Genomic DNA, 12,247 nt, shown 5'->3' with positions numbered 1-12,247 from the left:
AAATGTAGTTTGTAACTAAATGCACCCTTAAAAAGGTCTGTAACCTTGAGTGTACAAATGGAACCAAATGGACACTACGGTACACTTGGTTCCATTTGTACACTCTCTGAGTTATGGGAGCCTGTAACCCAGATTTTCATACCAAACTGGAGATCCATATAATTCAAACATTTCAGAAGTACTCAAATGTAAATTCAAAATAGAGAATGTACTCCCACTTGAGAAATCTTTGTTGGGAGAGCTGACCTCTGATGTAGGTTATAGCTGCCAATAATACAGAAAGGTTCAGACTCAGAGTAATCTTTACAGTACATTTATACTCACCCTCCAGTCATAGCCCACTCGCAGGCCAACAAAGTAGGCATTGTTGACAATGTTATGATGTGACAGAGTGGCACCTTTCGGGGTCCCGGTAGTGCCCTGGTGACATAAATTATGTTTTAATAGCTTGGCTCACACAAGCACAAAATAATACATAATTATGTACCAAAACTTGACGTGTATTTCATCAAGCAATTGACCAATTCAAACTTGACAGTGTGTAAAGTTTAAACTTTTTAAATGATCTCAACAAGTCAGTTTATAATTAAATAGAAAGGTCTAGACAGATCAGACAGATGAAAAATATTATGTTTGTGAATCACCACAGTGGTCCCATCTGATCTTTCTTTGCATGTATTTAGCTGGTGACGGCAGTAATTTAAATGGCTTTGCTGATGGTCAGAAGGAAGGGAGAGCAGAAATAACAGAGAACAAGAGGGAGAAAGAGAAGAGAGTGAATAGAACGACGGAGGTGCAGTCGAGTCCCAGTGTGCATGTGTGCTTGTGTGCGTTTTGGTACATCCCTCATTTCATTCGGATCAGAGCAATGCGGTTAAAATTATTAATAATTGCAGTGCATTAGAATATATTAGACCCTCCAGAAAAACGCAGGCAAAGATCCCTGATTATGCGGAGTAAAATTACTGATTATGTAGGCAAAAATCCTATGAAACCATGTGATTTTATGCGGTGAAGCTGCGGAATATGCTATAATTTGCGAAATATGTGACATGCAAAATATGCAGAAAGTTGCAAAATATGCAAAAGGTTGTGAAATATGCGAGGGTTTATGTGATTTTATGTGATGAAATATGCGGGTAGCTCCGAAATATGCGGGTAGCTCCGAAATATGCGGGCGGTAATATGCGATTATGCAGCCTTTTTGAAAATATGTGACCTGCGTCATTTGGCTGATTATGCAGGAAATTATGCGATCGCATAATCACATTTTTCGGGAGGGTCTAATATATCGTCGTTGTCAGGTGGAAACCTTGTATGTCCAAAACCGTTCGTTTTGTATTTATCATTTTAAAAATGATCTAAACTAGTGAAAATAGCCAATCTACAAGCACACAACGCTTCGCACCGCACAGAAAGGATATGTATGATTTGACACTTGTCAAGTGCCTGAACCAGTGTCCGTGTGTCAAGTCCTTAGTGATTCACAGAGTCTCTCACACACACTAGTGGTGAATCTAGCCAAACTTACGGAAGTAAACTGAATGTTTATGGGGTCATCAAAGGACAGCTTCTTCTGCAGATGATGAAGCTCCTGCACATACTGGCTGCTTGCAGCCTGCATTACATCCTCCAAGTGGTACATTCCTGGCTGCCGGCTATCAGTGACAATCACAGTTCGAAGCTCTGGCAGCCTAATGGAAACAGTCCAAACAAGTTCAAGTGCAAGTAAGGTACTAAGCAAGGCCATGTGCTGTCAAGACTTGTTCTCTCCTTTATGCCAGATGAGGGTCATTTAAATGCCATTGTATGCACTGGAAACACGTATGTACAGTTTGTACTGTAGCCTATGTATTGTATCAACTTAACACAAAAATGTTAAAATAACATTAGGTTATTTCAATATAAATGCACCATTTACCATTTTACCATTCAAGTGAGGCCCACAATATGATTATGGTGAGCAAAAAATAAACCACTTGAGGCTGTACCTTGCACTCTTGATTGCTCCTGGGCTTGAAGTCTCAATCTCTGGGCATAAACGTCGCAGCATGTCACAGTATTTTTGGGTCTTAAATTGTGTTGGGCACACTATTGCGTTACATCCCACCTGCACAGAAAGGAACCAAGTCCATAACATCAGTACAATAAAGCCATAGCTCTTTATAAAGAAATAAACTCATTGTATGTCACAATGATAATTGGATTAAAAACTTAGCATAGCATAAATAGATTCATAAGCTCACAATGCATCGTTTTGAGTTTCTCCATTTCTGACTATTTTCATCTACAGTATAATGATGACCCGCAATGCCCGTAATAAGAACACCAGGTTGAAAGTGGTTAAACAAAATGACGTAATGGTCAGCGCTAAACCAACTCACCTTTCGCAATGCAAACTCCACCTCCTGCAACTGGTAAGCTGGATTCACAGATACCTATTTGGTGGTAAATCAATGTAGTCAAGACAGCAGCAATATAAAATGAAGGTTACAGTACTAGATTATTAATAACTGCAGTGCACTTACCAGAATAATGCCAGCTTTGGCGGTGGCAAACTGGAACAGGATCCATTCATATTTATTGGGTCCCCACATGCCTAATCTGTCCCCTCTCTTCAGCCCAAGCGCCAACAGTCCTGCAGCAGCCTGGTCCACCTAGCATGGAAAACCTCAGTGTTCATTTAAACAAATGTACACGCTTCATTTAACAACATGGTTACGTTACAGGATGATGAATAACTCCTTGAATGCCCTCAATGACCATACATGAAAACTAGATAGCATTTGTAGTTTTTATATATATATATATATATATATATATATATATATATATATATATATATATATATATATATATATATATATATATATATATATATATATATGTCACCGGATATAAGAGAAACAGCACATTCGAGACGCGGAGCACTCGAGATGCGGCACGGGGCGGAGCAAGCGGTCGCCACAACAACGTACTCCAGGCGGTGCGCCGCTCTATTGTCCACGACACTGCGAGCGGCTACCGAAGCCCCCCTGTATCCACGAAGCCCAAACGAGTTACGAGGCCCCCCTGGGTCCACGAAGCCCCAAGCGGCGCGAAGGCCAGCGGACCTTGGTCCTGCTCTTCGCCCCCGAGCGCCGCAGGCGCGAGTGGCCGCGAAGAGCGGGCCAGGGCCGCGCGGCCGGCGGAGCGCCGCGCGAGTTACGAAGCCGTGGTGAATGCAATCGTTATATTTATGCCCAGGCCGTAAGGCCTGGGCAAGCGCACGTTAAACGCCCTGTCCAAGTGACTACAATGGAGCTAATGGCTAGGCTAGGCTAGGCTAGGCTAGGCTAGGCTAGGCTAGGCTAGTAAATAAAGAGTAAACACTTCCGGTCTGCGGCGAGTTCAAAGCGTGACGTAACTCTCTTATCCAGTGGCTGACGTCGCCATCTGGTGGTGATTAGTGTGTGGTGAACGTCAAAACGAGTGCTCCTTGACAACTTTTACTGGTTTCTTGAACATACTGTAACATATATATATATATATATATATATATATTTTTTTTTTTTTTTTCTTTTTTTTTGCTGATTAGGTGCTTGGTCTACCTGCGTTATCTTTTCTAGATTGATATGATATTCCTAATTGATTCATTGATGCATTACCTTGCTTTTTGTATGGATGTATTATCTTGCTTTATGTAAATCGCTCTGGATTAAAAGCATCTGCTAAATGCCTAAATTGTAAATTGAGTCAAAAAAAATAAAATACAATGCTCACAATCTAATTATCACTTTTAATGGTTCCTTTTGAAATTGGTTCAAAGCATGTACACCTCAACAAGGTCTTCCGATTTACTGTATAATGTCACTCTTTCAACAACTGTATGAAGTTACAGTTTCCAAAGTCATTCACAGGTAACAAAACAAACAAACACAACAAAATGTTAACCTATCTGTGAATGGTAGACCTGACCTCCGCCCCCTCCCCTGCTTTCTCTATCAAAATATACCCTGTGATTCTACTTTATTCCATTATGTTTTGTAGTATATTTTGCATAAAGCATAACGGTTCTCTGACCTAGAACAACAACAGTGTGTTGCTTATAGCAACTCTGCAGTGGTTGAAGGTGGTACTCTTCCATTGAAAAATGTAGACCCTGACCTACTGGTTGACAAGTAATACTGACAACTCATGAGCGCAATATGCGGACCCTGTGCAATATCTCCTGCCATGTAGGAGAGCCGGGTTAGAATTGTTTATCTGCCTTTTAAAGTCCGTCAAGAAGATAATGTGCTCAAGGTTGAGTTTTGCAAATCATTCCATGACCATGGGCCTTGATAGAACAAGCTCATCTTGGTTCTAAATGACCAGTGGTGTAAAGTATCTAAGTACATTTACATAGGTACAACCCAAAATGTTTAAAGAGCCATATTGGACCAAAAAAAACAAAAAAAAAACTAATTTGTCTGGAGATGCAAAAAATTAAAAGCCTTATAATGAAGGCAACACATGCTGTAAGTGTCTATATTAGCGATATTAGCCTACTATCAAAATGACTAAGTAGGCTACACATACATAATGAGCATTCATGATTAAATGTTTATTTTCCCTGCAGCGCATCCTGGAGAGAATGTTGAAATTGAATATTTATTCTACACATTTTTACAGCATTGTAAAACGTTAAGAATGTCTGTGTCATGTCTGTCCTCCTACAGAAACCATATTAAAACCAAAAATATATCCCCCCCCCCCCCATATTTTTCCATTTTCATACATTTTTTTTTTAAACTTTTGGTACTTTAAGTACATTTTGATGCAAATACTTTTGTACTTTTACTGTAGTACATTTTGAATTCCAGACTTTCAGGGTATCTCTACATTGCAGTATTGATACTTTAATAACAAAAACTTTGAGTCCTTTTTCCACCACTGTGAATGACAGGTAGTGTACCTGTTGTCAGAGGTGTCGTTCTTGAGCAAGACACTGAATCCTTAACTGGTCCCTGAGCACTCACTGTTCTAAATAGGATGGGTGATATACAGAGAAGTAATTTCCTCTCTGGGATCACTGTATCTCGTGAAGGTTTTATCTGATCCACTTTAAATTGTTTGCTGTCACACCCAGGTTGTCCTGGGGTTATCGTCATACTGCATTGGACACAACACGTTTGACGTGACACGTTAACTTTTAACCTAGTTTCCAGTATGTGCCAGAAAAGAAGAAGAATATCCACCAGTTTCCTATTGTCCTGAGCCCTTGCATGAAAGTTCAGTGAAAGTTCCTGTTCCTCTTCAAGGAATATAAGAAGAAAGGACACTGGTGTCATTTTCTCTACCCCGCAATATCAGCCAGCAGATTCGTCGCACTGAGTGGCAAACTCACACCGGAGGTTCGGTGAAATAACATTGTAGTCTATGAGAGCCGGCTGGACAGCTTATGAACAAACACCATTTCTGAACGATAGAGACCTTTATAAAACACTCAACTCAAGAAAATAAAAGATATGTCACACATTGTTTTCTGCTCTGTTGCTTTTCAATGTGTACACTGTATCATTTTATAGAGGTATTCAAAGAGCACAAAGTATGTTTCTGAACCTATCGACTGTCCACCATTTCCTGTCTGACAACCAAATCTTGTGATACCTCAGAGACAGAAACGATAACTGTCGCTGTTTAGATGCCTCAATAGAATTATGTACTGTGCACATCAAAAAGCAAGTGATTGTAAAACAACCTGTGATATGTATTCTTTTATATTCCTGAACCGATTATATGACAAAGGTCGCAATCATTCATAAATAGTGTTTGTTCATGAGCTGGTCCAGCCGGCTCCATTCACTGCCATGTATTTCATTGCACTTCCAGTGCAAGTTTTGCGACCCATGAGCGTCATGGTGTCCTCCAGCTGCAGCGCAAAGCACGTCTTTCAAAAGGTTTCTTGTTCCTCTTTTCTGTTTCATTCTGACTCTTCTGATTTTGCTGTTGCTGCTGTGAGCCTGCAACACCAGACTCTCTGCATGGTGATTACATGGTGCTTGTTACATGATATGAATCAGCTGTGTGGAGGAAGTAAAGCTCTATTAACAGAACACAACTTCTTTTTCCCAGTAAGCTTGTTGCGAAACGTGTGGAATAGAATCATCAGGCACCTAGGCTGTTAATCCGGCCTGGCAATGTGTCGCGGGCTCGGGTCCCAATCCCGGCAGCCTTTGCTGCATGTCACCCCTGCATCTCTCGCCCCTTTTCCTGTCAACCTACTGTGTACCTATCAATAAATGCAGAAAAAGGCCCCAAAAATATCTTTAAAAAAAGGATCATCACTATCCACCTCCACCGTCCATTATATTGATAAGCCCCAGGGTAGAAGTGACAATGTCTTAATTTTAAGAAGTTGAATTCTAACATTTATTCAAATTATTGAGTGAACTATATTAGTATTCATTCAAATGACATTTTAATTGTTCAGTAAACAATATATTGAAACAAATAAACTAATTGTAACATGTCAGGGGCTGTTGGTGGGGGTGGTGCAGGATTGGAATGCTGCCTTGTGGCCTGGCTGGACACAGTGGTTTAAAACATGGGGAAATCATTATACATGTGGAAATGGTGGTGGGCTAAATTAATAATTCATAAACTTCTAAAATGGCAGAGATAGCCATGTTTCAGCAATGGCTTACATTTCTAAAGCTGCAACATAATCTGACTACCAGAACCAGTTTGATAAAATGTTTTTCATTTCATGGCAATGTTACTAACTGGTAATGGGAGCTGTATTCTATGGTGCTGGCTTTGGGGTTGTTGGGGGTTCCTTTCCCCCTTCATCCAAGTCTACATTCCTTCTTGTTTGTGTGCACAGTGTCTCCTTCTGGGCCTGCACATGTGTATGTCCTCCTCCAGAGACAGCAATGTATATAAAACTAGTAAGACGCCTCAGGGCGACGTCCATCTGGCCAGTGATGTATATCGGACCAGTTACCCATATTATGGAGATCCATGTACTATCCCCTTTTATGCCCATACATGGAGATCCCTGTCTGAACCAGCCGCACAGATAAGGCTGGTTCCTCCATATATGGGCATTCCCATATGAAGTCCTGTTAGATATGGGCTTAATATTGATGATGTCAGGGATCTCCATATATGGGCATAAAAGGGATTCTGTTAGAGTGGTTCCCAAACAGGACTTCATATGGGAATGCCCATATATGGAGGAAGACAGCCCTTATCTGTGCGGCTGGTTCAGACAGGGATCTCCATGTAGGTGCCATGGCATTGGTGGCACTAATGAGATGTAGATTCGGACTTATGGGTGGTCCCCATATTTTATGCCCATAGATGAAGATCCCTATCTGAACCAGCCACACAAGATATGGGCCATGTCTTGGCCATCTGGCCAATGATATATATCGATGACATCAGGGATCTTCATATATAGGCATAAAATGGATTCTGGGGAATACCCATATACAGACTTTCACATACAGTAGGTGATCTCACCTGTGATATCACCTGTCATGTCACAGTGATGTGTCAAGGGAACCAACCCATAGACTGTAAAAACGTGTACCAAAGTGTACCAAAAAAAACATGTACCTGGACCAAGGGAAGACAATCATAAAATATAAATAGACAGTCTGCACACCTTAGCTCCCTTAAGTGCAATTTATTAGTACATCCAATAGCAGTGATGTTTCAATCATGCTCTTCTTCAGACCGAGCTTGGACTTGAAATGGCACTGCTCCGAATGGAGTTAGGCTACTAATAAATTGCACGTAAGGGAACAACAGTGTGGAAAGAGGAAGTGTGCCACTCACGTCGTGCTGAAACTGTGAGAAGGTCTTTCTGACTCCATCCTGTGGGAAACACATGGCTTCTCTGTCAGGAAAGCGCTCAACAGTGCGCTGCAGCGTCTCTGCTATTGTGCTGTGAAGCAAAGACTTGGAGGAGGTGCCATGGGCATAGCTGGTGGTCAGAGTTGGTACGATGGGCGGACTGTCCACATGAATGGCACTGAAAGGAACCAGGGAGATGGGATAGATGTCATTGGCAATGTAGCCTCGAGATCAAGCAATTCTGTTGGTATCAGGCACGTGCACACATAGACATCAAAGGGGGCTTGAGACCCTGCCCTTTTATCCGTCTGTAAAAAGTGCCCTCTCTGGAGAGGGCACTTTTTACAGACTTTTTCCATGAATGCCGCTTTCACTATGGTGAAAGGAATGCAAATGCCCCCTTTCCATGTCATACCTGAAGGCAGCATTCAAGAGAATTGCCTTGTCCAAACTCTCCTGAACTTGAATGCAGCATCTTATGCTGAAAGAACTGCCTTCTTTGTGTAGAAAACCATGCCTTTACCCACGTCTCCAGTATGCTTAGTTCAGTGTGAACTAAGCACCCTAAATCTAACCTCCGTGGGTTGAGTCGCTAACCCACCCGACACTCCTTTGTCAAAATGACGGTCGTCATTATATATCTACTAGACCTTACCCGTTCGAAGATATGTGCTCCAAAATATGTGCAGAGTGTGGGTTGTGGGGAAAGTTACTGTAACTGGTGCGTGCGTGAGAATATGTGGGAGCATCATAATGTAAGGAGCAGCTCATGGAGGAGTGCATATTTATGATGGATACAAATAATTTAACAGCAAATTTAGGTGAATAGAAGTATGGGGATGTATGCGCTTGCTCCACAGTTTTTTTCATTCATACCCGTTGGAAGATGAGACACACATCAAACGCACCTGGTGAAAGCGTGTGTGTGTGTGTGTGAGAGAGAGAGAGAGAGAGAGAGAGAGAGAGAGAGAGAGAGAGAGAGAGAGAGAGAGAGAGAGAGAGAGAGAGAGAGAGAGAGAGAGAGAGAGAGAGAGAGAGAGAGAGAGAATGCACTCTGAGAGAGGGAGCTGTGTGTGTGTGTGTGTGTGTGTGGGGCTACAGATCCCATGGCCTGGAGGAACGGACCGTAACCCTGGCAACAGACAGTAGAAAACGCTAATAAACAGCTTTAATTTGGGAGAAATGAAATTCGGGCTCCATCACCGTTGGTATAATGCTAATGGCCAATACCATGTGAACTTTGGGATCAGTTGCTGAAGCGACTAAGAAATGTGAGAGTTCCGAGTGCAGCCATCACTGTCAAAAAGCTTTCCATAAACCCATAAACAGTTCCTGAACATAGTATAATACAGCCAAGAAAACAGACTGTAAGGTGCATGAATATCTATCTAATGTAGTTATGGTTTTCCCCTTTTCCTTACAATTAGAGCACTAACCGGGCAGCAGTAGCTCATTCTGGATGGACTTTTGAACCGAAGGATTGGCGGTTCAAGTCAAGCACAGATGGAATGTGGACTTCAGAGGGCTCTGCTTAGATGCCCTTGAGAAAAGAGCACTATACCCCAAAACTAGTCCTCCTGGGTGCCATTATGTGCATCTCTTCACTCCACCATCTCTCCATATTTGGCACTGTGTGTGCAAGTTTGTGAGTTTCCCTATTATTGACCCCAACCCAGTTTCCTTTTGTTTGGATATTTTTTATTGCCAGCGCAACCGAAGGAGCGGGAGAAGTAGAACAGTTTTGTTTTTGTTTTGCGTTTGCAAAAAAAACTTCTGGGGAAATTAACACGGCGGACTCTCTGCTTCATACCGCGCCCAGACATTTCTCTTCGCAGATGAGTAAGCCTGGCTAAAAACTAGGTTAATTTTAATATAGGATATTGCTTGTATTGATCAGTTTGTTGTGCTCAAAACTTCAGAACTGAGAAGCAGAGCTTAGACTCTGCTTGCCTGGAATGCAAGGAGTAGGCTATGCTCCCTAAGGTTAAAGCAGTGGGAGGAATAAACAGCCTTTGTTTTACGATAGTGAGAAGTTAGAACAAGCTGAGGAGAGAACTATGGATTATCGTTTTATTTTAGGCCAATTATGAACTGACTGTCAGAGCAGAGCCAGGCATTCTATCTAGTACCTTGTTGCTGAATGATGTTGTGTGACTGTTACAGCACTGTAATTGAAACTTTCTATTATCATTGGACTGGAGTCCACAAATTAACGAGGATTTCCACGCCACCATTCTCTCCATTGCCCCATGGTTTTTCATACTCAGTCATTTATTAATCCCAGAACATTGTCATGACATGTCAAGTGATTATGCATATGAGTGATGCCCCACACAGAAAGATGCTGCCTGGGAGGGAGGCATGCCTCCTCCTGGCGGAGAGATATGCTCTTTTGAGCGCACCTTTCTAGTGTTATGGTAAACTGAGACGGAGCGACAGTCTACAGGGGTAGTTGCAGTGCTCAGACTAATCAAAGCCGGTATAAAAGGACTTGAGTCATTTCTAGCGGTTTTAAAAGGTGCATTCCTAACCATGTTTCCAATTTTGATCAAACAGCGCAAGCCACCAAGAGCATTAATGCTCATTAATGTAGGCGGTCTGCGGGGGGGCGGGTCACAGACGGCCTATAGCCTCGGAAACCCAGACTTCTTTTGGGCAGACGGCCCAACTAAAAATAAACAACAAAATCGAGGATTTTCATTGTGTGATTTATAAAGGAATAACAGCTTGAAGTTTTCCACTCTGTTTCTTTGCATTTAGGCTGTGCCGTTATAATGAGTAGCCTAATTAATGAGTAAAGCTTAGTGTGTAGCTATAAGGACGGACGGGTCAAACATATTATCTAATATATCTAGGTCAAACTTAGGAAATCAAATGTCATGTTTGGTATGGGTCATTTGATGATGTGAATGTAAAGTTGCCATGTGGCATCTTAAAATGTATGATTGAATACGCCCTGGTTCTGATACAATGGAATACATGTCACTATCAGAGTAGGTTTATTTGCTTGTAAACAAAAGTGATCTAACCGAAAATGCAGTGTGGACTTTATGCCTTACTTTTTTAGGAGCCGACTTTAGCTTCCTCGCAAAGTCAGAACAGAACGCCAATATAATGCCGACATTATCTGAATAATCATGAGTCCGTGCCGTGGACAACTGATTTATGATCTACTGCAAAACAAACAACAATGATGGTTCGTGCAACTCACCAACTTCCTTGGGAAAGTAAACCTGGATGTTTCAATGGTCGGCTCAGCAGAGCTTTCACTCTCCTGGAAAAAGTATTATTTGTTCGCAGAGATTGCGAGCAAAATGCAATTCTGGAGATCATTGTTTTATTTTTGAGCTGAGTGGCCTCTGCAACCGCGCGCGTCTGGGGAATGCCGTCGTGCAAACTATTGTAGCTTTAAAAGTTTGGTACAGAAGAACCTTAAACAGCGAGGAGCGAGGGAGGGACTTTCAAGATAGTGTTCTTAAATGCCGCCGCCTTGGCCTCACTTGTCACTACAAGGGGCGAGGCGTTCCAATTCCTGCAGGTGGCGCTAATCTACATTTGTGAACTCGAGTCCTTAGATGAACCGAAAAGGAGTTCCCATATGAACTTAAAAAGAACAAAGAAATGTTCATAAACGTAATTTGACTTTAATATTAAATCCTGTAAGTCATTATAATCAAACACTTGACAATCAAACTAATGATTTAGTTTGATGAATAGTGCAGAAACCTTCTCAAAAGAATGACTTTATAGTAGGCTACTAGGCTTAGTAGCTCCATCTAAAAAAAAAAGAAAAGAAAAAAGCTCCATTTCAAAAAAAGTAAAGGAGGAGTAGGTATTCATTATTATCATTAAGAGCTATCCACTGCAAATTTTAGGTGGAAAACTTAACACCTCATTCAGAAAATAAGTGAAGGCCATCATAGTCAGTCACAGTGAAGTCCTATTCACCGTGACTGACTGGTCTAGATCGACCAATCAGTGAACGGGGTGAAGAGCCTATCTGTCTGAAAGTAAAAACAGAGAGATGTGTCGGGACTCGCGGTGGAAAGCTCTTCACCGCGAGGAATGACGTAATGTTGTAGTTTTATGACTCAAGAAGACTACACCGCGGTGGATAGCTCTTCACGGTACCGACTCTGATAGGGGCTTAACAGTCCTATGTTTTGAACTGTTATGAAAACAAGGTATCTCAGTTGAATTAGGGTTAGGGTTAGGGTTAGGGTTAGGGTTAGGTCATATGGGTAACTATTTCAATTAAACACATTTTATTTTTTATATAACCTTTTTCACAGGTATATTTATCACAATAACATAAATGTGTTTTTTGATAACTTCTCTATTATTTTCTCTATCGACTGTAAATGTGATTTACAGTTAATAGTTTTTTCTTTTTTCAGCAGCCCTATACTTTATCATCGATTTA

General features: G+C 41.5%; 1 protein-coding gene across 1 annotated transcript in view; it reads right to left on the bottom strand.

Annotated features, from left to right (window-relative positions):
* acsf2 (acyl-CoA synthetase family member 2) overlaps positions 1 to 11,270 on the bottom strand; it is a 30,855-nt gene extending 19,585 nt beyond the window's left edge. Inside the window, exons 1-7 of the mRNA XM_080746899.1 lie at positions 11,036 to 11,270; positions 7,807 to 8,002; positions 2,529 to 2,657; positions 2,385 to 2,438; positions 1,992 to 2,110; positions 1,532 to 1,694; positions 325 to 420 (exon numbers count right to left, since the gene is read on the bottom strand). Coding sequence (XP_080603025.1) covers positions 325 to 420; positions 1,532 to 1,694; positions 1,992 to 2,110; positions 2,385 to 2,438; positions 2,529 to 2,657; positions 7,807 to 8,002; positions 11,036 to 11,157 — 879 coding nt within the window. The 5' untranslated portion in view covers positions 11,158 to 11,270. The remainder of the gene's footprint in view (positions 1 to 324; positions 421 to 1,531; positions 1,695 to 1,991; positions 2,111 to 2,384; positions 2,439 to 2,528; positions 2,658 to 7,806; positions 8,003 to 11,035) is intronic.
* Positions 11,271 to 12,247: the final 977 nt, after the last annotated feature.

The sequence above is a fragment of the Nannobrachium achirus genome (genome assembly GCF_963921795.1).
Source record: "Nannobrachium achirus genome assembly, chromosome: 18".
Taxonomy (NCBI): domain Eukaryota; kingdom Metazoa; phylum Chordata; class Actinopteri; order Myctophiformes; family Myctophidae; genus Nannobrachium; species Nannobrachium achirus.
The sequence above is the reverse complement of the archived record's forward strand: the minus strand, read 5'-3'. Positions and strand labels throughout refer to the sequence as shown.